Genomic DNA, 24947 nt, shown 5'->3' with positions numbered 1-24947 from the left:
CCCTAGGGCAAACTTCAGAATCCCCACCTTGGCGTTCAAGCCCTGGGCCCCTTCCCAGTTCACCGTTCCCAGGCAAGGCCCTCTGCAAAGCCTCTCTCCAGCAAGAATGGGCAGAATGGGCCTCTTTCTCCTCAGACTCCTGCTCTCCAGCACTTTGCAGCTTTCTTCTATTTTAGCCTCCCCCCGCCCTCCCCCCCACACACTGTATATTCAGTGAGTTTGCTCATTAGATGGGTACGTTCGCGCTTAAGACCCCAGCGGCGCTGTAGGAAGAGCCACATTCCTTCCAGGCTCACTAACCCACTCCCTCTTTGTGCTCCTGCCCTCACTGTCCTGGTCTGTGGCATTCAGTTCCTGGGTCACATTTCCTCCTCTGCCTTCAGCACAGCCTCAGGCTGTGCCTGGCTCCCACGCTGCAGTTTCTTGGTCCCAAAGCCTGCTATCCTCTCTGCCAGAGACAGAGCTGGTTTCATGGGTAAACGGGCCCCATGCTCAGAACTCTGTACTTGGTTTAGTACTCTGCTGTTGTCCTCTTGTAATGATTAATTTTCTAACTGTGCTCTGCAAATGATGTTACTGGTCCTAGCAAGAGACCTCAGAGGTCATCCATTCTGATCTCCACCATATTTCAAATGCTGAAGATTGACCAGCCCTCCTTCCAGGATGGCACATTGTGTTTTAATCATTACCTTCCCCTCCTGTGCAATGGCAGATCATGGAAGTCCACGCTAGCTCTTTCCTGGGCGTGGATGCTGATTTGGCGCCCCACTCAGATCCCCTTGCAGGAAGAATGGAGCCCCTTAAACTGGGAATCGCCTTCATCTCCCAAACCAATGACTGATACAAGGTCTAAAAGGTTGGTTCAACTCTGCAGTGTGGTTTATGCCCCAAAGCCCTGTGGTTAAGGTCAAGGCAGGGCTGAGACTGTTTCTGCTCAGCATTTTTCCTTTCCCTCTTCTGTTTCCCTCCTTCTTTTACAGGTTTTTCTGGAAGTTCACTTCCTCAAAAAAATAAATCAATCACCTCATGCCTGTCTCAGGCTGTTTTTAAGACAATGAGTTTAACTTCAGGATCTTTCTCAACGGAAAGCACCAGATTCTCAAAATAGTAAGTCCTACCATTTGTTCTATCACAAACTTACTGTGGGGAAGTCACTCAAGCCCTCTGGTGATAAGTAAGATAGTCCTCGAAAGTATTCCAGCTCAAGTCGGCCCCAGGAGGGAGCCACCCCATGAAAGAGCAGAACTGACAACATCCCACTCAAAGGAAAAGCACTTAGAACCACCCTAGGCAGTCTTCTCTGATTTTATTACAGGGCATGTTGGGGACAGGGGAGGGAAGTGGCAAAGGAGTGACAGGAGGGCAGCCTAGGCCTTCTCTCACCCTGAGCCTAGAGGCCTGCTGGGGGACAGGAACTGCAGAGGCATCAGATGAGGCCTCGGAAAGCCCAGGCCATCAGCACCTTCCATGGGACCAGGAATGTGGAGTTGGCTCTCCAGGAACAGCAGGAGAAAGGCTTGCATGAGCTACCCCCGCCACCTACACCTGACAGGATAGGGGAGACCCGGAGAGAGCATCAGGCGCAATCCCTTCCCATTAAGGGGCATGGGGCATGGGAGCACTTCCTCCAACGACACAGAGAGCCTGGCTGAGCTGGCTGGCTTACGCTCCTGCTGGTCTGGAGGTCAGAGGAGAATGAGATACTGTGGTTTGAAAGGCCTTCCTTTCTACTTCGGGGAAAACAGGTAAGGAGGTGAGGGTGCAGTGCCAAAAAACACCCCCAAAACTCCACCTGGCTGAGTGACCCTGGGCAAGTCACTTCACATCCTGGAGACTCAAGTTTCAAGATGGGAACAATGAGCATCACCTCACAGGTTTGTCGTGAGGATTAAGCGAGAAAGTATGTGTAATATTACCAATGATTGGATGATACAAAATTGAAAACAAGGCTGGACGCGGTGGCTCACGCCTGTAATCCCAACACTTTGGGAGGCTGAGGTGGGTGGATCACGGGGTCAGGAGTTCAAGACCAGCCTAATATGGTGAAACCCTGTCTCTACTAAAAATACAAAAATTAGCCAAGCATGATGGCATGAGCCTGTAGTCCCAGCTACTAGGGAGGCTGAGGCAGGAGAATCGCTTGAACCCAGGAGGCGGAGGTTGCAGTGAGCTGAGATCGTGCCATTGCACTCCAGCCTGGGCAACAGAACAAGACTCTGTCTCAAAACGAAATAAAACAAAATTGAGAAGACAACTGGCTGGGGAAGTCTCAATGGAAACGCTCAAGGCAAGCGGGGGAAGTCGGTGAACAGAAGGCCTGGGAGTGGCTGCAGTGTAGCTTCCTTCTTCCTCTGCCAGGTTTAAGAGTGAGCCCCGAGTAGGGAGGAAATTAGGGTCCTGGGAAGGGGCACCCTGACGTCAAGGCCTGAATAAGAGTGCACGGGCGCCCATGGGCTGCGTGGAGGACGGGACAGCACGGAGAGAACAGGGATCCTCTGAGGACTGTTTTTAAAAAGCTGAAGAGAAGGAAGAGAGGACTATTTCTTCCCATAGGTGCAGCTGCAAAGACATCAAGCTGGACCCATCGAGGATTTCAGATCCAGCCATCATGGGGCTGCTGCCGGGGATGCCAGTACCCCTCCTTTCTCCTCAGCACCGGGGTTATAAAAAAATACCTACAAACCATGAGAACGTTTGTGTAAAAACACTTTTCTGCATGTATTAAAAAAAGAAACTGGCCGTGGTCGGTGGCTCAGGACATGGACCAAAGTCCCAAGAGTGGCCAAGGGGAGTCCATGGCACCCCAGCGGTAGAAGAGGTAGCCTGGGGCACCCCTGTGGCCGGGACAGTGCTGGCTCTGGAGAAGGCTGTTCTTTGGCTGGGCTTCCGTGGATGCGAGGTCTGAGGGGCAGGAGGGATGGCAGGAGCGCTGGCTCCAGCAGTCCCATGGAGACCCTGTGCTGGGGTGGGCGGTGGAGGAGCCTTGGCCCTGGGCCTCAGGAACCCCCTTCGTGAACCCCATTGCTAAAGGCAGAAGCCTCTTCACAATAAGCTTCCCCAGACAGCTGGGGGAGCTGCAGGGGGTCCAGTCTGGTTTCCACTACTGATGGAGGGTTCTGCCCAGAGGCTCCAGAAGGCTGTGTCCTACTGAGACCGACCCCAGCTGGGGACATCAGGCACAGGAGGGCAGCCTGGGGTATGGACAGGAACCAAGGGGCTAGATGAACAGAAGAGCCACCTTGGCAGCCTGGCTCCTCCTGCCCGGGGCTTCTGGATATTTCCTTGGGGAAGGAAGCAAGGAGAGGATGGTGGCCCTGTCCTCCTAGCCTGCTCCTCCCTCCTCCTCTTCACCCCACAAGGGCCTAGATTGTGTGGCTGGCTGGGAGAGGTCCAGGAAGTCCCCCCAGGCCCTGATCTGGGGGGGCCCAAGCAGCTTCCAGAGCCAAGTGGGTAGGGAGAGGGTGACAGTCAGAGTTAGAGGTTCCTCTGCCCAGGCAGCCCAGGCACCCCTTGTTTACCCACTACCATGGAGCCAAGGCTGTGACGGGCACGCTCAGTGGATCTTGTACCCCAAGGCAGCCTAGGAGTGGGTGGGCGTGGGTGGCATCTGCAGTTTGCAGTGGGCTGAGGACCACTCTGGCTCTGGGGAGTGGGCGCCTGTGCATCAGATCGCATCCGCCCCGCAGGCACTCTAGGGCTAGAGCAGGGGCAGGCCGCGCCGGAGCCCCTCCTTCAGGAACTGCATGTAGGTTGCTGTGGACGGGTCTTCAAAGGTGGGTGAGAAGCTGAAGAGATTGCTCTCGATTTCCTCAGGCTTCATGGAGGTGATGTCCAAGAAGTAGTTGGCGTTGATGTGGTGGACCTGGGAGAAGGGCTGGGTGAGGAGAGTGTGGAAAGGGGGCCCCGAGGTTCCCTGTGCCTTCTGCTCTCTGGGGAGAAGCAGGGACTCTCGAGCATTGGCAGTCCCTGTCTGAGGCAGATGGTGGGCAGGCAGGCAGTGATGCAGTAAGCCCTGGCCAGCACCGACCCCACGTCCCACTCTGCACATGTGGGGCCCTCTGATGAGGGGGCTCCTCCCTGCCTTGCCCACCAGGTGAAAACCCAACACCTTCCAACATTGCCTCTTCCACTAGCCCTCTGCCCCACCCCCCAAAATGACCTCTCTCCTTGTTCCTGTGACCCCAGAATCCATCCTGAACTCCGTATCCACTTCTCTCACGGTACCCTCACACTTGACAGCCTCCCCATCGGCCTCTCGCTCCAGAAAGTGAGCTCCTTAGCACAGGGCCATGTCTTTATCTTTGTGCCTGGCACAGAGTAGGTGCCCAGTAGATGAACAAACGAATGAATCAGCAGACGAGTGGCCAGCCTGTCGTCCTCCAGTTCCTGACCATATCTCATCACCCCGTGCCTGGGACAGCAGACGCCTTCTGCCCGGTGCCCTTTCCTCTGCACCAAGCCCCCACTGGACACTGCTCCTGTGCCAGCCCCTGCTCCCCTAAGACCCTGGCCCCCTCCTACAGCCTGGGTCACACACTAGCCACGCCTTGGGACTTAAAGGATAAGGGATCGCTTCGATCAGAAGAGCCGGAGCTCTGAGGCTTAAGGGCAGGCCCAAGTTCAAGGCCAGCTGCACTTCACTGTCTGCAGCATGTGTCAAGTCTCTGAACCTTTCTGGGCCTTTCCTTGTTTGTAAAATGGGCATTCATGATCATCCATCTCCCAAAGCTGCTGTGAGGCCCCAGTGAGGAGATGTGCCGAGTGCTGGGTAAGGGCCCTTAGTGAGAGGTGGGGTCTTGAATCCTGGCTCAGGGCCCTCTCCTGGTCTTCTCTGTCACAAGGCCTGGCTCTTCCCTCCCCTTCTGTCCCAGGACTGGTTGCCATGCCCCAAGGCGAGCCTTCCCTTCCAGCCCGTTTCTGAGGGGCGCTGACTCTGCTCCGGGACTGTGCTTGCTGTGCAGTCCGCAATGAGCACCACCTGCATCAGTGTTCCTGTTTCTACATGGGGACAGCAGAGGCTCAGTCTGGGTAAGAGACCAGCTTGAGGCTTTGCAGCCAAGAAGTGGCAGAGCCAGACCCAAAGCCCGAGGAAGCTGCACATCCATGCCGCCTGCGGGTTGCTCCCAGGGCCCCGTGGGGTCCGGGTGGGGTGCCTACCACGGTGCCATTGGGCAGGCAGACCATCATCTCCACAGGGAAGCTGTACTTCTCCAGGTGCAGGCCAGCCAGTTTCTGGTGGGCCGGTTTCTCCTGGTTGCTCTGTGGAGACAGTTGTACACCCCTGATACCGCGGCCCCTCCACTGCTCTGAGGCTCCCGCTCCTGCCTGCCTGCCCACTCACCTGCAGCTCTTCCAGCTCCTTCACCAGGGACCAGGTGCTGATGAAGCTCTCGTTGAGCAGGGTGAGGATGGGCGAACTTTCCAGGACGGTCTCCCGGAGAGTCCGCCCCGAACCTGTTCAGAAAGAGGAAAAAGCTGGAAGACAGAAGGGTGAGGTGCTCCCACATCTTGCTGGGGTGCAATCTTGCTTTGGGGAAACCTCACGGGTTACAGAACAGTCTCTGCACCCAGGTGAAATGACAGATTAAAAGAGCCTGACACAGAATAGGTGCTGAATAAATGGTAGTTGGAATTTACATCAATAACGTGCCAGCATCCTGGGCTGAGATGAGGGGTAGGGGTTCTACCTGGCCCCGGGGACTTGCAGACAGTGACGGCTTCTTAAATCCAATGAAGGCTGTACCCTGGGGCCTTCACACAGGCTGTTCCTCTACCTGGCACACTGCATCTGGTCACCTGACAAACTCCTACTCACGCTTCAAAGTCTCCGTGTAAATAGCAATGTCTTCACAAAGCCTTCCCTGACCCCCAGTTCTACACTCTGGTGCCACTCTGGACTGTCCCCTGTAGAACACTCACCCTGCTTGTAATGATTCATTCAGTGTCTGCCTTTGCACTCTGTCACCCCCTTTGAGGGCAGGGACCCTCTCTGACTTCCTCCCTGTGGGATGCCAGCACCCCGCCCACTGCTGCACTGATGGCTGATGGGGTGAGGGCAGGGCGCTGTTTTATTCCTCTTTGTGCCCGCTACCAGGCACCCAAAGAACGTTGCATCTAGGAGGTCTTTGGTGAATTTTCTGAATAAAGGAATGCAAGCCCAGCCTGTGGCCCGATTCTCTCTCTTACACATGTATAACACTTCCCAGCGTCTGTGGCACTTTCACCTCCATGTCCATAGATCTGAGAGGTAAGTGTGTTACCCTGTCTTACTGCTGAGAAAATGAGGCTCGGGGAGGGGAGGTCACTTGGTCAAGGTTACCAGGCTGGCAATGGCTGAGTTTGAACCCAGTCTGCCTGGGCCCTTTCTTTAGCATCTGGTCGCTCCCTCTGGGCTTAGCACAGAAACCTCAGGCCCTCACCCCACACCCTTACCGTGGGCAGTCCCTGAGCCCCTCATGACTCAACAGGAGAGTCCCATTGTCTCAGAGCTTCCGGTACCCCACAAGGTATGGACTTTCCCACTGTTTCCCTTATATCCAGCTGGGCTCCTCACCTCAGCAGGACTGGTCGTCCAGGGCCCCCCACAGCAGGATTGAGTGCACCAGCTTGTTCTCAGCCTTGGCTCGGTCGAAGGCCTCAGTGAACGGCAAGTAGGAGACCTGGGTCATAGGAGACAGAGCGAAGCCATCATCAAAGTGGCCAGGGTCCCACTGTGAGTCTAGTGTGTGCATGTGTGTGTGTGCAGGCATATTTATTTGTGTGTGTACATGTCTGTATGTACATTTGTATGTATATGTATATGTTTGTATGTGTATATATGTTAGTGTGTGTGTCTGTATGTGTGTGTGAAGGGGGTGCTGCTGAGTCAGGGGATGGATGTCTCCTCCAAGTTCTATTTATTTATTATTGTTTTCTTTTTTTTTTTTTTTTGAGATGGAGTCTCACTCTCTTGCTCAGGCTGGAGTGTAGCGGCACAATCGTAGCTCACTGTCGCCTTGAACTCCTGGGCTCAAGCAGTCTTCCTGCCTCAGCCTCCCCAAAGCTTTGGTATTATAGATGCCAGGTAATTAAAAAGATTTTTTGTAGATATGGGCTCTCGCTGTGTTCCCCAGACTGGCCTTGAACTCTTGGCCACAAGTGATTTTCCTGCCTCAGCCTCCCAAAGTTTTGGGATTACAGGCATGAGCCATTGCACCTGGCCTCTTCCTCCAAGTTCTGAATGACAGCAGGGAGGCCCCACTGGCACACGCTGGGCCAACAGTGAGAGGGCCTCAGCAGCAAGCCCTGCACACATGCCAGTGCCTGTGCCCAGCTGCTGCTCCACAGCTCCCAGCCTCTGCCCATGCAGCCTGACCTGGCCTTCACCCCCGCCCAGCCTCACCTTCTTGAAAGGGTACATGGCCACCTCCAGGTGGCGGGCAGCCTCCTCCCAGCTCAGCTCCTGCTGCCACTTGATCTCCTCAAACATGAACTGCAGGGGCTCCCCCGAGGGCAGGTGGCTGTCGATCACGCTGCCATCCTCATCCAGGATCATGGAGGGCACTGAGGGGCCCGTGGCCTCCAGCTCCATCTGGGCCAGAGGTCAGTGGTTGAGGGAAGGCTCAGAGATGGGCAAGAATCCTCACGGGGTCCCTGAGAGACCTTCCAAGATGCTCCACTCATTGCAGAGGAAGGGCAGGCTCCTGCGGCCGAGCCCACCTGGATGGGAGCCTCCTGTGCACTCACCTGGGGTATGTAGCCGATGTCCACCTCCATGTTGCTGCTTTCACTGGCCCCATAAAGCCACTCCATGTCCACATTCAGAGACCTGGGGATGGCCAAGGCAGAGTGACACCATCATCAAAGCCCATTATCTGTGTCAGACTTTATCTCATGTAACACATGCAACTGTCTCCATTTTCCAGATGAGGGCACTGAGGCTTCTCAAGGTGAACGCCTGCTCTCAGAGCCACTGGGATTCTGGCTGCAGAGCCCAGGCCTTCTCCCCACCAGGCTGCCCCTTCCTAAGGCACTGGAGCCACTTCACCATCCGCTGGCCCTGCTCCTCACAGTTCACCAAGGGCCTGCACAGCCATGGCCCGTGTACTGCCCAGGACCTTTCAAGGCAGAGAGATGGCCAGTACCTCACGGCAGATCACAGGGTGGGGTAGGAATGAAAATGAGCACCGTGGTCCCTGCACAAGCCTCTGGCAAGCAGCAGGAAATCTGACAGTGCAATCTGCAGATCCGCCACACGGGGGAGCCCCAGCACTGACAAACCACCACCTCCGCGTCAGAGCCGGGCAGAGCTAGGCACCCCCCGGGCGTCAGCAGTCCCTGACACCTGGTCCTCAGACATGTGCCCAGGAGCAGCTGTTCCTGGAGCTGGTCACTGCCTCTCTCCTTCTGTCCCACACAGTCCTCCTCCTCAACAACCCTGGGTTGGAGGCAGGTGTGCCCAGCCTTAGGCCTGCAGATGGAGAGTTTGTGCCCTCCTCTTCCTTTTCCCTTTGACTGGGAAGCCCCTGCCCTGCCCACTCTGGGGAGGGAGGGATTCCACCTCTACTCCTAGAGGCAACTTTCTCTTCTCATGTTATCCAACTGTCCTCTCACGCCTGCCCCGTGGGTGAAACAGGCCAGGAGTCAGTCTCCCACCTAACCCTACGGAGGGCCAGGGCCTTGCCCACAGCCACACGGCCCAAAGGTGCCACAGCCAAGACTCAGCTGCAGACCTCCTGGCTCCCAGCCCAGGTCTTGTCCCTGTAAAGTGGTCACTCAGGCCTGCTAGGTGGCCACTTGCTATCAGGAATCTGGAAAAACTTGAAGCCAGGGCCTCCTGGGTCCCCTGCTCTGCTGACAGGTGGCCAGCCCTGAGCAGGTGAGGCAGGCAGGGGGTGGCTGGTGCAGCCCCGTCCCAGAAGCCCCTCCAGGGCTCTGCGGCAGTGGAGGGCCTGCCTGCGGCCTTTGCATGTGCTGTTCCTCTGCCTGGTGAAATCCCTGGAGCCCCTGGTGTCTGCTGAGATGACCTTCTTCTTCTGGGAAGCCTTCCTGCACCCCACAGCCAGGTTCCTGGCTAGCTGCTGGCCTTCCCCTTGGTGGAATGCACAGGCTGTGGTCACAGCTCTGCCTGTGGCCTGTCAGCAATGTGTGGGCGGGGAGGCCCAGCTTCAGGAAGGGTCTGCGGGCTGCTGCGCTGGGTCCCAGGCACAGAGGTGGAGGGCCAGGCCACGGGGTGCCTGGGAAGAGCTGGCAGGTGACCGACTGGCTCATCCCCTTGCCCGCCTCATGCTGCCTTCTCCCACATCAGCCCCAGGAGATGGGCTCTGGGGAGCCAAGGAAGGGCAGAGACAGAAGGAGCCCCTAGGCTCTTGGAGCTGAGGAACAGGACCGGCTGTAGGAGGGAGCCGAGGCTGGGCCAGGGTCAAGCTCCCACCTGTGGTTGGGCACGAAGAGCCGGAAGTCGCGGACATGGGTGGCGTCTTTGGAGAGGATGATGTGGCCAGTGAACTGAGCAGGGGAGAACCAGAAGGGGAAGTCGGGCGGCTCACTGAGCTGGAACTCGGCGTGGATCCTGTGGGGAGGGGACCTGCTGCGCCAGAGCTGCCCACCTTCTCCCCAGGAGCCTGGGAAGCCTTGGCCAGACTCATCAGGCAGAGGAGGCCGAGGGTGGGGGTGGAGGGGGGCAGGCCGGGGAGCCACAGCGAGGCCCTCCAAATGCCGCTTGTCCTTCGAGGCCCAGCTCACGTGCCCCTCCTCCGGAAGCCCTGCCTGGGCCCCCTCCCCAAGCTCCCACAGCTTCTAGAGGGCACGTGTGACTGGGTGTCCTGCCTACTTCTGTGTGAATGGCACACCCATGGCTGCCAGCCCCGTGCCAAGCAAGTTCCACAGCTTTTCTTTCTGAACCCTCACATGCCCCATGAGGAAGTCATCAGCACCCAGATCCACAGATGAGGAAACTGAGGCTCAGGGAGCCAAAGCTGCTCGCCTGAGATGGCAGGGGGAGGAGAGGTGGAGCTGGGGGCCTCGAGCCGGGCCCTCCCCTCTGGGCGCCATACTGTCCACGCCTCCCCAAAGCTCCCGTGTGGCCCACTCACCGGAACATCACGGTGTAGTAGAAGTCGCTGATGGCAGTCAGGCAGGCCACAGCCCCCTGAGGGGCAAAGCGGGTCTTCACAAAGGGCCGCGGGTGGAACATGCTCAGGAGCCGGTGGATGATGACCTGGGATGGAGGGAGGCGAGCGCTGGCTTGCTGGGCCCCGCTGGGCCTGGATCCGCTGGGGTGGGGGTCAGCCCAGACCCGAAGGCCCAGGGGCCCCGTGGGGAAGGGGCAGGTCCAGAGGGAGGCGGGAGAACAGGTGGGGCAGACCTGGCACTGGGGTGCAGGCGCAGATGGAGGGGTGACCATTCCTGGGCTGGGGCGGCGAGGCCCCAGGTGGCACCGGCTCTCCTCACCTCCTTGCCCTTGGGCGGCGGCGGATAGAAGCGGTTGTTGGACAGGTAGCCAGTGAAGACGCTCAGCTCACTGGGGATGATCCACCAGGGCTTGCCCAGCTCCTGGCCTGGCGGGGGAAGGAAGGGCTGGAAGTGGCGGGCGGCAAACACTGCCCTCGGTGAGGCTGCAGTCGTCCAGTTTCGGAGGCCGGACAGGGTGAGGCGGGAGACCTGGGGCAGGGGAAAGCGAAGCTCCAGGAATTTGAGAACCATGATTCTGGGGTCTCCTGTCCCATGTGGGTGGAAGTTCCCCCAAGCCCAGAGCCAGCCCACACAGAGGGAGCAGATGGACCCCAGGGAGGTTCCTGCCCCAGTGATAGCAACAAGCTTGGCAATACCCCACCCAAGAGAGGCTCCTCTGCCCTCTCCAGCGCCTCTGCAGACCACCGATGGGGAGCCCAGGCCAGAGCAGCTCACTCAAGGGCAGGGTTGGAATGGGGTGGTAGGGCTCTGTGCCTCACATGGTCCTGCCTCCATCCTCTGCATAAGCCCGTGGGCCAGCCTTGGGTGCCCCTCCCTGCCCAGGCTTCCTGGGCCTCCAGCAGCCCTGCTCTCCCTCCCCCACCTCCTCTCCAAGTCTCCTCCCAGGGACTAATGTCCCACTGGCCAGCTCAGGGTTTCAGTTTGGAGCTAAGTCCGATGAGGGTGGTGGGCAATCATGTTCCAGGTGAAATCTCTAGGGTCAAGAGCAGGACAAGACCACAGGGAAGGGGAAGGAGGGACACCCCAGAAGCACCCTGCCCTAAGTACAGCCTGCCCCACCCTGGCTGGGCAGCCTGGGCAAAGGCTGTGGTCACAGCTCTGCCTGTGGCCTGTCAGCAATGTGCGGGTGGGGAGGCCCAGCTTCAGGAAGGGTCTGCGGGCTGCTGCGCTGGGTCCCAGGCACAGAGGTGGAGGGCGAGGCCATGGGGTGCCTAAGCCCAGGTCCTCATCAGTGACCTGCCTCGCCTCTGTCTGACAGGCTGATGGCCTGGAGAGGAGACTCGGAGGCCACAGAGCTGTCTACACATCGGCTGGTCTTCGAGGAGCAGCAGGTTCCCTCTCCCGTCCCCACCTCCATGGCAGCAGGAGCTCAGGCCTGGCGGGAGGTGGCAGGAAAGCAGTGCAGAGAGCTCCCATGGAGGAAGATTGAACAGGCGGTTCTCAAGGCAGAGCGGCTGTGTGGGGCCAGGCCAAGCCCGCCCTGCTGGGTCCTGCTTGTGGGCTGGCCACCCCCTGCAGGGGACCTGCCAGAGATGGGTGCTGGGCTTGGTGCAGCTCTGCTTGGGGGCCAGGGCTGGAGGTGCTGCTCCTGGCCCACCCCAGTTCTTGCTGTCTGTGGGGGACTCATCCACTCGGACCAGCCCATCACTGCCAAAGCCAGAGACGGGCTCCCCAGCTCCTTCTGTGGAAGGGCAGACCCCAGTTTCAACTACTGCCTAGACCTCTGCCTGTCTGCTGGGCTGTCTCTCCTTGGCTGAGAAGAACACGTTGATTCATTTGTTCATTCAACAAAATGTTTTATGCACCTACTATATACACAGTTTATATCAGGGTACACCGCGCACCCTGTCTTCTTGGAGTTCACAGTGGGAGATGGCAAGTGAACAGGAACAAAAATGGGCACTGCCCTTTCCTGAGCTCCTCCTTGGAATTCCCATCCGCAGCAATGAGGTTAAGAAAGGGGCTCCCAGCCAGGCGCAGTGGCTCACACCGTAATCCCAGCACTCTGGAAGGCTGGGGCGGGTGAATCATGATGTCAAGAGATCGAGACCATCCTGGCCAACATGTCTCTACTAAAAATACAAAAAAATTAGCTGGGCATGGTGGCTCATGCCTGTAGTCCTAGTTACTCGGGAGTCTGAGGCAGGAGAATTGCTTGAACCCGGGAGGCAGAGGTTGCAGCAAGTTGGAATCGCGTCACTGCACTCCAGCCTGGCGACAGAGCAAGACTCCATCTCAAAAAAAAAAAAAAAAAAAAAAGAGGGGGCTTCCCAGCACTGCGCCAGGTAGTAATTCCACTGTAGGTGCCAGCCTCATGGTCATTCCCGTTTTTTCTGCCACGTGGCCACCAGGCTCTAGAGCTGGGCACTGCCATGGGGCTGCTGCTGGGCGGCAGACACCCAGCACCTGCCAGGACCTCAACTTCGACATGTGCAGACTGACCTCATTCTCTCCCCGCTCCAGTCCCCATCTGGGCAAGCAGCCCACCATGCCCCTGGTCCCCAGCCAGAAGCCTGAGTCATCCAACTCCTGCCCACCAGTGTCCATGAGGAGCCACGCCCTGCCCTTTCTTCCTTCCCCAGCACCCACAGGCTTCCCTAACCCTCCATCACCTCTGCCTCTCCCGTTCAGAAATGGTCGTCTTGCCTCCCATTTCTCCCTATTCTCCCCATGCCCCCGTGCCCTGTCCCCGGCCTGGAAAGCCCAGGTCTGATGTGGAAGCTCTTATTTAAAATCTGCTTGCTATTCTGCTGCCAGAGAATGAAGGCTAAGGTCAGGCCACAAGGCCCTTGGTGGGGTCTGGCAACTTCTCTCCCGGCCCCACTGACCAGGAGGCCCTGCGTGGGTCCTGCATGCCCTGGGCCCAGCCACACCAGCCGTCTGGCCTCGGTGACCAGCCTGGCACTTCCTGCCTTCAGGCTTCTGTTTGTGCTGATGGCGCTGGCTGAGATGAAAGGGCTGGGTCGGTGTGGGCTGGGCACAGAGAGGCAGTGTTCCTGGCAGCGGGAACCGCATGTGAGAAGGCTCCCAGTTGGAAGAAAGCCTGGGGATTTGGAAGGAAGGAAGCATATCTGGTGTGGTTGGAATAGAGGAAGCCCAGAGAGGGGAGGAGGGAGTGGGAGAGCGAGCAGAAGGGCAGGCAGGGGCTGAGGCAGCTTCATCCTAGAATGCGCTCAGGAGCCGTCCAAAGGGCCTTGGGTGAGGGAGGGGCTGGCAAGGACAGCATCTGTCCACCTCCTACCTCCACCTTCTCAGGTGCCCTCCCCCAGAAAGCCCTCTGCTGGGGACCAAACCTCAGGTCTAGATCATCAGAGTTCAACAGAGGCCCTGTCGGGTGCCAGGCATCGGGCTACGGCCTGTGGGGAAGAGATGGACGTGTGGGAAGTAATCATAATACGTGGGGCAGCCGCATTAACAGGGTCTCTGCTGCACTTGCTGCTTCCTCTGAGACCCCGCCCACCTTGCTCAGTCACCCTGCTGAGCCCTCCTCATCCTGCAGTCTACCAGATGTCACTTCCTCTAGGAAGCCATCCCAGATTCCCCCATCTGGGGTGGAGGCTAATGCTTCTCTCTCCTGCTCCCCCAGCAGGCTGTACGCCTGGACAGCAGGGACAACATCACAGCCATGCAGACCCCCAGGGCCTGGCACGGGGCCTGGCTCCAGTGGGCACACAGAGGGCAGAGGGAGGAAAGATGAAAGGAGCAGAAACTCATCCTCAGGAGGTGGATGCGCACAGATGACCCCGCTGCCTGGGGTCCCCAGCTCACCCCTAGGAAGCCATCTTTGCTCTTGGTCATGGTCTCCGGGAGCAGAGGCTGGAATCGGGCTTCTATGGTGAGCGTCTCCTCACTAGGGTCAGGGGGCAGCTCCTCCTCCTCGTAGCTGGCCTCAGGAGTTGACCCTATGAGACACAGATCATCAGAGGCACTGGCCTCGTGCTGCAGGGCTCGCCTCTCCCTGGACATCCACACTAGCCGGTTATTAATGGAGCCAGGCAGGGGTGAGGGGTGCGGGGTAGCTGGGGTGTCAACAGTTAACAATCACCAAAGTAACAACCAGTGTATCACAGTTTAGTTTCAGGATAGCCCAAGGAGGCAGATAATAACATGACCAACTCCATTTGACAAATGAGAAAGAGAAGACTCAGAAAGGCGAAGCCACTTCCCCAGGTCACATAGCTAGATGGTGGGGGAATCAGGGTGGAAACCCAGGCCTGTTTACTCTAAACCCATGACCAAACACGACCCATTTCTGGGTCTTCTGAGACTGAGAGGAACTCAGTCAAGGGAACCAGAGTTATGAATGAAAGCAAGAAACAGAATCAGGCTGTCTTTGGTGTCAGAGGGAGAGCACTGGTTTGGGAGCAAGGAGACACATTTTCCTTTGCTTTTTTTTTGTTGTGGGGGGCATTCCCCAGCTGTAGGAGGGGCTGGACTGGCAGTAGCTGGACTTGATTTCTTGGATTTCTTCCTGCTCAGAGATCTGGCAGGTGTGTAACCTTCCCAGTGTGGAAGGAGTCATTTTGAAGCGCTAAGGGAGAAATGACGCCTGTTTCAAAAGGGGTGAGGAATAGACACCAATAACAAAATGGAGCTGGGTGGGGGGTCTTGCTCTGTCTGCTCTCTCAGGGCAGGGTCATGGTACAGAGATGATGCCTGGCATCTGCTGGCTGACTGGCTAGCAGGCTGAATGATGCATTAGAAGCAGTTCTCACCCAGAAGTCCTCAAAAGCACCGAGGATGCCTTTAAGCTACAGATGCTCACAGCCACCTGAGACCTACTGAATCAGAATCTGTAGGGGCGAGAGTCTGGAAACTGCCCTTTTAACGAGCACTCCCTGCTGCTCCAGATGCAAATCCCTATCCTGAAGAATCACTGTGATTTCTGTATTTGTAAGTCAATGCAATAAAACTTTCCAAAATGAAATCTAGAAACCCCAGAGGAAGGGAGCAACAGGAAGAGGCACGGTTATTAGTCAGCCTTGCTTATTCAATTCTTTTACTGATAACACAGATAAATATTAGTAATAATGATTCCCAGCTGGGCAAGGCGGCTCACGCCTGTAATCCTGGCACTTTGGGAGGCCGAGGTGGGTGGATCACCTGAGGTTAGGAGTTTGAGAACAGCCTGGCCAACATGAAACCCCATCTCTACTAAAAATACCAAAATTAGCTGGGTGTGGCAGCACACACCTGTAATCCCAGCTACTTGGGAGTCTGAGACAGGAGAATTGCTTGAACCTGAGAGGCGGAGGTTGTAGTGAGCCAAGCACTCCAACCTGGGCAACAGAGCAAGACTGTCTCAAAAATAAATAAATAAATAAAAATAATAATAATAATGATTCCTCCACCACCTAGCTGTAGAACTAGGGAAGTAACTTCACCTCTCTGAGCCTTTACTTTCTCATTTGTCAAATGCAGTTGCTAATGACGTTATTAATTTTAATAATAAAACTCAGCCTTTTACAGCCCCTTTGGCTTTTTAATAAAAAGTTTTTTTTTCCTGACTTATGAGTAACATTTGCCCATTATAGGTCATTTGTAAAAATTTTAAGGGATAAGGCAGAAAATTAAACACACGCGTAACTCTACCAATAGCACTAGTTGGCTCTATTTCCTGCTTGATTTGATTTTTTTCCCCCTTTGATTTCTCCAAACATGGTCCATTTTCACATTCACAGTTTAGAGGTAATAGAGGGATTCTTTTACTCTGATGGAGAAAAAGATTTCTGTGCAAACAAATTAAAAGTGCCCCTCAAGCCCAGCAAGCTTTGCTAAAGCGTCATTATGACAGAACTCTCACTCGGGCCACAAAAAAGGACAAAGAGGTGGCTGTGCAGATGCTCAGAAGTGTATGCGAAATAAGAGGTGCAGGCAGGGCCACAAGGGGACGACCCGTTTATCTGCCATCTGCTTTCACGACAGAACTGCCTGCCGCCGAGAGACACTGACACACACCCTCTCCAGCTCATCAGCAATTTTCATCTGACCTTCCTCCTCTAGCAGCGACTGCAGGTCACCAGGCCAGCCTGGAGCCAACCTACCCAATCCACCCGTGAAAACCAGCAGGCCCGTGGCAGGGCTTTGGTGCTTACACACCGAAACAACCAGCATGTCTCTCTTGCCTTTCCCATCAATGACTGACGTACACCAAGCAAGCTGTAGGTGCCCAAGATCCTAGGTTCAAGAAATGTCACAAGAAGTCAGAAGAAAATGGACACAGAGGTTGGGGTGGTGGTGGGGGCAGCGAGAGAAGCATTTTATAATTCATTAGACCGTTTCAGCCCCTCATCTTTAACCAAAAAATAAATAATCACTGATTACAACTAGGCAAAAATGATACCAAGAATGGAATAGGAGGCCAGACGAGGAGGCTCACACCTGTAATCCCAGCACTTTGGGAAGCCAAGACCGGAGGATCACTTGAGGTCAGGAGTTCAAGACCAGCCTAACTAACATGGTGAAACTCCATCTCTACTAAAAATACAAAATTAGCTGGGCATGCCGGCAGGTGCCTGTAATTCTAGCTCTTGGGGAGGCTGAGGCAAGAGAATTGCTTGAACCAGGGAGGCGGAGGTTGCAGTGAGCCGAGATCATGCTACTGCACTCCAGCCTGAGAGCGAGGCTCTGTCTCAGAAAAAGAGAAAGGAAGGAAGGCAGGAGGGAGGGAGGGAGGGAAGGAAGGAAGGAAAGAAGGAAGAGAGAGAGAGGGAGGGAGGGAGGGAGGGAGGGAATAGGAATCTGAAAGCACCTAAGCAGAATTTCAGATTTAGTAATAATAGTTACAGCTCCTGGCTGGGTGCAGTGGTTCACACCTGTAATCTCAGCACTTTGGGAGGCCAAGGTAGGAGGCTCATTTGAGCCCAGGAGTTTGAGACCAGCCTAGGCAACATAGTGAGACCACATTCTACAAAAAATAGAAAAATGAGCTGGGCATGGTGGCACATGCCTGTAGTCCTGTTACTCAGGAGACTGAGGCAGGATGATCAATTGAGCCAGGGAAATTGAGGCTGCAGTGAGCCGTGATTATACCACTGCCCTCCAGCCTGGGTGACACAATAAGACCCCGTCTCAAAAAAAAAAAAAAAGTTATAGCTGCTGTCTATTGGAAATCCACTACATATTTGTCACTTTGCATTTCTTTTCTCTACTCCTCAGACCTGTGAGCTGGTGCAGGACCCTGGAGCCAGACGGCCCCAGTTCTAGCCCTGGCTCCCCACCTTTCTGCCTTGGGATACTGCCTACCTGTGCTTTAGTCTCTCAAACTATCAAACATGGGGATCAAGGCAGTGTCCATCTTCCAGGTGATGTTTAAATAGAGAACCCACATGAAGTACTTAAAATGTCTGGCATGGAGGTTGCCAAGGAATGTTTTTTTTGTTTGTTTTTTGTTTTGCTTTGTTTTGAGACAGGGTCTCACTCTGTCACCCAGGCTGGAGTCTAGTGGTGTGATCTTGACTCACTACAACCTCTGTCTGGTGGCCTCAAGTGATCCTCCCACCTCAGCTCCCCAAATAGCTGGGACTACAGGTGCACGCCAGCACAACTGGCAAATTTTTGTATTTTTGTAGGGATGGGGATTTGCCATGTTGGCCAGGCTGGTCTCGAACTACCAGGCACAAGCAATCCTCCCATCTCCCAAAGTGTTGGGATTCCAGGCGTGAGCCACCTCCCTGACCCAAGAATGTTAACTGGTATTATTGTTCACAGTCTGAGAAAAACAGGCTCAGGGGTTGCTGGAGCAGCTCGACCAAGCCACCAGCTAGAAAGTGTCAGAACTGGGAGAAGTCCAGGGCCTCTGGGACCCCAGGAGCTTCCCTCTACTCCAGACAGCCCCTCCTGCTCAGTGAAGACACAGTGGCCAAGGCGCCCTCCTCCCCAGCCACCAGTCTCTCCTGGTACCTGTTAGCTTCTCAGCAATGGGCTTGAACTCCTCGGGGCTGATGTACATGTCCCCATCAGTGTCCAAGGAGGAAAAGAGAAAAAGGCCATCTGTTCCCAAGGTCTTCAGCGCTGATTCCTAATTGGGAGGAGAGACGGGTCTGATCACCAGTTGGCGGCGGGGTCTCCTGGTCCCCAACAGGCCGTTGCTTCCGGATGGAGCCCATCCTGCCACCATCTTCCTGAGTTCTCCCAGTGCCTCCGGGTCCATCCGTGCAAATGTAACCTCTGCACCGCCCCAGAGCCTCCAGTCCCTCTGGTCCCTCTGCGTGCCCCTCCCAGTCTGTCCCCAGCCCGCCTTCTGCCTGGCCCTGTTCCTCCTGCACCCTCTGTCCTCTCCCGAGTCCCCTCCTCACTGCTCCAGGGCTCCCCAGTGCCCCTTTCAGATTCTGCGGGTCCCAGCTTCACTGCGCCCGGGTCACCCCTCTGGACAGGCCCCTCCAGTCTGTCCCCGCTCCATACGGGCCTCCGTTCGCCTCCTCCCCATCAGCCCGGCCCCAGGCACCCCCCAACCCGGCTCCCGCACCCCCTTCCCACTCGTTCCCCTCCGCCCCTCGCCCCCTCCCGACTCGCCCCTGCCCACGCGTCCCCCGCGCTCGAGGCTCGGCCCTTCCGTTCCCGCTCCCGCGCCCGCGCCCCCGCCCCGCGCCCCGCGCCCCGGCCGGCTAGGGCCCGGACCTGACGCGCGGCCGCTTGGGCCTCGGCGTGGCGGGCGCAAACCCGGATGGCGGCGGCGATGGCGGCGGCGGTGGCTGCGGCCAGCAGGGCTCCGAGCAGCGCCAGGGTGCGGGTGCGGCGGCGGGGCGGCGGCTCGGGAGGCGGCGCGGCGGGGCCGGGGCCGGGCGGCCCGCGCTGGCCCAGCCGGGCCCGGCCCATGGCGGCGGCTGGCGGCGGCTCCCAGCGGCCCCCGACGCGAAGGAGCCGGGCCGGGGGCGGGGCGGCTGGGGCGGGGCCGGGGGCGGGGCGGCCGGGCGGGGGTCGTTGGGTCCGGGCTTCCGGGCCTGTCCCGCGCCCAAGGCGGGGTCGGCTGCCCCAGAGCGCCAAAAGGGGCTAAGCGCGTCTACGCTGTCGGGTCCACAGTCCCGGCCACCCTGGCCTCCCCAGGCCGCTTCCTGCCTCTCCGCGCCCCTTCCTGTGCTTCCCAAAGCTAAGCCAGGCCTCTGCGGCCCACTTGCCTGGCCGAGCCCAGAGAGCGATTCCAAGCTGGGGACTGGCACAAAAAAGGGTCTGGGGCCGGAGGCTGGGGAGAAGCCACACGCCCCGTGCTCTCCTGAAGAAGAGGAGTCGGGGGCCACCGGGGCCTCGTGTCCACCTCTGCTGACAGCCGTGCACGAGGCCAGACGCTGCTGAGGGCCATCCGTCCATCCTTATCCCACTAGTTCTCTAAACGTTCCTCTGTCATCTAGAGCAAGACAAATTAATTAAAAAGGAAAGTCCAGCCCCCGTTCCCCTCCGGTGCAGATGCATGGGTTATGGGGAATGACCTTGTTCCAGGCACAGGCGGGGCAGCTCTGAAACCTGCACCTCCCTGGGCCCAAATTTCCTCATCTCCACCAGGGCGTTAAAAGAGCCCCCCACCCTCCCCACCGGGCTGTTATGGTGAGGGGAAGGCGAGGCTCTAGCCCCTCAGCTGCTGTGGCTTCCAGAGGCCCTGGCTTTACCGGAGGACACCACGTGGCATGCTTGGAGGCGGGCCCTGGGAAGGGAGATGGGTGGGGCTGAGGACAGATGTTCCTGCCTGTCAATTCCCAGCAGCCTTGGTTCCTTGGGGCTCTCTTCCATTTTTTCAAGGCCACCAGTTGCCCCGGGGTGGCTCTGCCTGCATTTTCTCAGGAGAGGGCCGCAGCTGCAGAAGCCTCTAGGCAAGAACTCTGAGCCCAGAAGCGAGCAGTGCCTGCTCTAGCAGAGCCCCACCCACCCCCAGCGCCTGGGCACCCGTCACACCGCAGAGGCCTGAGGGATGCAAAGGATGCTGAGCTCCGCCCATGTGATGAACTTGGACCGGATGATTTACACATTCTCTCATTCTGTTCTCAAGCCGCCTAGTGATGTAAAGACTGCTTGCCTGCTTTTCAGATTAAGAAGCCTGAGTTCTGGCAGGTCTTGGAGGCGGGCCCTGGGTCCAAATCTCCTGCCATCCCGCCTCCCAGGCTTCCCTGGGGATGGCCCAGCTGACTGAGTTGGGTCCTGCCTCCACTGCGCGTTCTGTTCTTCTTTGGTAGCCAGCCATGGCAGTGCCAGGTGGGGCCTTCCCAGTGCCCACGCAGGGCCTGGCAGGCACGTGATGGGCTCTCCTCAGGGTCTGTTGGATCAATGACTCCCAGGGACCTTCCAGAATTGTGAGCCCGACCCAAACCCTGCCCTGTGCTCTGGCCCCAGTGTCCTTAGAGGGACCCACTGAGGGCCTGACATCTGGCATTGGCTTCTGAAGACTTCCAACTGTGCCACGTTCAACTCATTATTGCTACTGTTTGGGGACACCCTGCATACGACAGATACTATTAGAAACCAAATTCCGTTCTATTGGAAGCAAAGCTAGCAGAGCACAAAGCAGGTTAGGAGGGGAAGATTGATGAGCTAAGGCTTCTGGAAAATAAACAAAGGAAGTTTTCTTTCCCAGATAACTTGTATTTATTACACTTGCTTTTTCTTAAAGATTACAGATACCCCACTGGTCTCTGCTGCCCAGTGCTGAAGCAATGTGCTTGCAGGACTTGGGGAATGATTCTAGAAGCTCGGGAAGGCACACAGCGGGGTGGGTTTATGACACTCAGCTCAGATCAGTGTGCCTCTGGGAAAAGGTCACTCAGGCCCAGCTCTGGGAGACGTCAGCGCTGGGCACTGGCAGTGGAGTGGGGCTGGTTTGCCACTGGAGGGCGCCCTTCCCAGGAGGGCTTGTCCCAAACAAACCAAGACCAGGCAGGGCAAGGCCTTGAGAGATGGGGGCCTAGTGGTCGATTCTGGGGGGCAGCCCTGCAGGATCTCTTTGGCACCTTGCTTTTGCCTCCCAGTGGGCGAGGGTGGCATTTGGGAACTGGCAGCCAATGGGAACCACAGCAAAGTGAATGACACACCGTCCTTGAAGGTCTCGGAGGTTAGCAGGGCACTCATTCATCCTTCTAACACGTTTACTGAGGGGCCACTATGCTGTGTCCTGGGGATGGGGTGTCCATCAGAAAACAAAACAGTCTCTGCTCTTCCAAACGAGTCAATGGATACTGCAACCCTCCTGTCGAGGAGTAAGTGCTGTGAGAGGGGTGTGCACAGACGAGGGGCCCCCGACTGTCAGGACAGTTCAGAATAGGCTTCCCAGAGCAGAGGTCTGGGCAGACCTTGACTTCGGGAGATCACCAGGCATAGCACCCAGGAAGAGCATTCAGAGGGTGGGAAGAGCAGAGGCGAAGGCCCGGTGCTGTGAAACTCCATGGAGTATCCCTAGTGTCTTGAGAACATAGCCAGTGGATTCAAGCAGAGGGACCTGGCGGGGAGTGTGAAGAGGGAGGAGGAGCCAGGAAAGTTGGGCTGGAGCTCTGGCCAGCTTGTGCCAAGCCTGGACTTTACCATTGAGACCATGTGGAGGCGTCAGAAGAGAGGGACATACATTTAGCCATTGCAGCACCCTTCAGACTCCCTACTGGGTACCAGCTTCTGCCTGGGCCAGAGAAGCTCTGATTTCCACACCCACCTCCCTGCACAGAGGGTGTTGGCATAAGCACACCAGGCCACTCCATCCACCCACAGGAAGAGGAGAGAGCCTGACCTGCCTGCAGCCACATTAAGCAGGGGCGGGGTCACTGCCTCAAACCATGGCCCTTCTCTCTACACCCACACACCCACACACCGCTGCCTGCCTCCTAGTAGAGGAGGCTTCCTCTCTGGTAAGACCAGGGAAAGGCCTTCTTCCTCCAGGGGGCACTGCTGCCCTCCAGGAAATCAAATCGAATTAGGATTTTCCACTTCAGTTTCACCAGGGACAGTGAGCCAGGGAGAGGGCCATTTGGCTCTGGTTTTTTTGTGCTTCTCCTCTTCATCTGGGACCCTAGAGAGGCAGATGATTTTCCCCAAACCCAACCCTAACATCTTGGCAGCCAATAATAGGACCAGCATTTGAGAACAAAGGGTCACTTGGGGGAAACTGAGGCTTCTGGTGCCACTGCAGGAGTTGCTCAAGCATGCCTGGACCACGTGGGCCTCTCAGCAAACTAATACCTGCTGTGTGCCAGGGACTGTTCTCAGCCCTGGGAACACAGTAGGGTGGAAGACGGCATGGTACTTCCTCTCTGGGGACTGAATATTCCACTGGGAGGAAGGAAATGACACACACACAAAGTAATTTCAGAGAAAGGTTAAGTGTGAAGGAGTGAGACAGGGCACAGTGCCGCAGCAGGCACGAGCAGCGTAGCTGGGAGGTGACATTTCCACTGCTCCAGGAATGGGAAGAAGCAGCCAGCTATGTGAGGAATGGAGGAAGGAGTGTCCTGGGCACGGAGCAGAGGGGAGAGCCAGTGAAAAGGCCTGGGGTGGGAACGAACTTGTCCAGGAGAGACACAGAAGGCAGAGTGAGCTGTGGGGAGAGAAAAGCTTGGTGACAGGGGCTGGGGCAGGACCTCGGAATCTTGCAGGCCACAGCAACGAACTTCATTCGAATTATTTATTTATTGAGATAGGGTCTCGCTCTGTTGCCCAAACTGGAGCCCAGTGGCACCATCTCAGCTCACTGCAACCTTGAACTCCTGGGCTCAAGCCATCCTCCCACCTCAGCCTCTCAAATAGCTGGGACCACAGGTGCGAGCCACGGCACTTGGCCAAACTTCATTGTAGCTATATGTGAAACCATTATAAGGTTTTAAGCAGCAGTGACAATGTGTGACTTGTTGTTGTTGTTGTTATTGTTTTGAGAGGGAGTTTTTCTTTTGTTTGTTTGTTTGGTTTTTGATGGAGTTTTGCTCTTGTTGCCCAGACTGGAGTGCCACAGCGCAATCTTGGCTCACGGCAACCTCTGCCTCCCAGGTTCAAGCGATTCTCCTGCCTCAACCTTCCCGGTAGCTGGGATTACAGGCATGCACCACCAAGCCTGGCTAATTTTTTTTTTTTTTTTTTTTTTTTTTTGAGACAGAGTCTTGCTCTGTCATCCAACTGGAGGACCGTGGTGCTCAGCTCACTGCAACCTCTGCCACCCAGGTTCAAGTGAGTCCCCTTCCTCAGCCTCCTGAATAGTTGAGACTACAGGCACCTGCCACCATGCCCAGCTAATTTTTTATATTTTAGTAGAGACGTGTTTTCACCATGTTGACCAGGATGGTCTTGATCTCCTGATATTGTGATCTGCCTGTCTCAGCCTCCCAAAGTGCTGGGATTATAGGCGTGAGCCACCACGCCTGGTCACATGCCTGGCTAATTTTTTGTTATTTTCAGTAGAGAGGGGGTTTCTCCATGTTGGTCAGGCTGGTCTTGAACTCCTGACCTCAGGTGATCCTCCCACTTTGGCTTCCCAAATTGCTGGGATTACAGGCATGAGCCACTGTGCCTGACTGGTGACTTTTTAAAAGACTTTTCTGATAGCCCAGATGCAGAAACAACCCAAATTTCCACCCATGAATGGAGAAACAATGCAATGTATCCATTCAGTAGTTACGAGTTGGCAATAATAAACCTCAGAAACCTTATGCTGAGTGGAAGACGCCAAACACAAAGACCACGGATTGTGTGATTCATTCAGTGAAATGTCCAGAATCCACAGATCCAGAGAGATAGAAACTAGATTGGCAGTTGCCTGGGGCTATTGTGGGAGAGGGGGAGGAGGAGGCTGAGGAGTGACTGCTAATGGGTACAGGGTTTCATTTGGAGTGATAGAATGTTCTAAAATTAGGTTATAATGATGCTCGCACAACTCTGTAAATATACTAAAAAAAGATGAATTGTCCATCTTTGAAGTGGGTGGATTTTATGGCATGTAAATGACATCCCAGTAAAGCCGTTCGGTTTTGATGTTTGTTCAGAGAACTTTCTGGTTTCTGGGTAGAGAATAGCGTTGGGGATGGACAGAGGAAGGAGGGAGACAGAAAGCTCAAGCAGTCCTATCCCCCAGGCATAAGATGGCAGGGCTTGCGCAGGCGTTGACAAGATGCAGGAGTGTGGTGGAGCCAGAGGCAGGATTTGCGGATGGGTCAGAGGTGGATGGTGAGAGGAAAGGCAAGCATCATCAGTGGGCTGAGCTCGGGTAGCTGGTGGCACCATCCTGAGAGGAGGCACCCTGGAGGGGCCCAGGCTAGGGGGAAGCCTCTGTCCAGTCTGCCGGGTTAAGACGCTTGAGAGCCACCCTCACAGAGGTGTCAAGGAGGCAGTTGTGTGTGTATGAGTATGGAGCTATGAGCTGTAGGGAAGCGAGGCATGGATTATAAATCTGGGAGTTGCTAGCCTAAAAATGACATTTAAAGCCACAAGATTCAATGAGATCATTGAAGAGAGAGATGAGGAGAAGCCTTTGGCCTATGTGGCCGCATGCCACCATGCCTTGGAATGTTGAGTGGCTTTGGCTGGATTTATAGGCTTGGGGCTGGGGCTGTGATTAGCCAGAAAATAGATGAATGTTAGAGGCCACGACACGCTTGGCTTGGCTCTCATACTGTCCAGGCTGGGAGAGAGATTTCTTTCCTGGGGTCAGGAAATGTCCCGGGACTCTGCCAGATGCACAGCTTTATTCTCAGCATCAGGTGCAGAGGCCCTGGTTACCCAGCCTGGCTGCCCGCTAGTCACCTGGGGCCTTTGAAGGAGACCAGTGCTTGGGGCCACCCCTCAGTTGGTTGGGGGAAGGAGTGACATTTTCACCAGCT

General features: G+C 56.3%; 1 protein-coding gene and 1 long non-coding RNA gene across 4 annotated transcripts; one reads left to right on the top strand and one right to left on the bottom strand.

Annotated features, from left to right (window-relative positions):
- The first annotated feature begins 596 nt into the window (after positions 1-596).
- LOC105708504 (uncharacterized) lies at positions 597-3328 on the top strand. The gene is made up of 2 exons (XR_001105324.3): positions 597-856; positions 981-3328. It is a non-coding gene; the product is annotated as an uncharacterized LOC105708504 (long non-coding RNA).
- SELENON (selenoprotein N) lies at positions 1290-19371 on the bottom strand. 3 transcript variants are annotated; one of them, XM_064363500.1, is made up of 14 exons: positions 18793-18990; positions 18076-18193; positions 17334-17353; positions 17138-17219; positions 13942-14075; positions 10432-10641; positions 10074-10198; positions 9413-9550; positions 7726-7807; positions 7382-7570; positions 6554-6659; positions 5342-5454; positions 5158-5259; positions 1290-3862 (listed from the first exon to the last, which is right to left on the bottom strand). In XM_064363500.1, the coding sequence occupies exons 1-14, from the start codon at positions 18988-18990 to the stop codon at positions 3698-3700; spliced, it is 1782 nt and encodes a 593-aa protein (XP_064219570.1). In that variant the 3' UTR covers positions 1290-3697. The 3 variants fall into 3 exon arrangements, with proteins under 3 accessions (XP_064219570.1, XP_064219569.1, XP_021523950.2); XM_064363499.1 differs by lacking the exons at positions 17138-17219; positions 17334-17353; positions 18793-18990 and adding an exon at positions 19290-19371; XM_021668275.2 differs by lacking the exons at positions 17138-17219; positions 17334-17353.
- Positions 19372-24947: the final 5576 nt, after the last annotated feature.

This window comes from Aotus nancymaae, unplaced genomic scaffold (assembly GCF_030222135.1).
Source record: "Aotus nancymaae isolate 86718 unplaced genomic scaffold, 86718_ANA_hifiasm-v0.15.2.pri h1tg000053l, whole genome shotgun sequence".
Taxonomy (NCBI): domain Eukaryota; kingdom Metazoa; phylum Chordata; class Mammalia; order Primates; family Aotidae; genus Aotus; species Aotus nancymaae.
The sequence above is the reverse complement of the archived record's forward strand: the minus strand, read 5'-3'. Positions and strand labels throughout refer to the sequence as shown.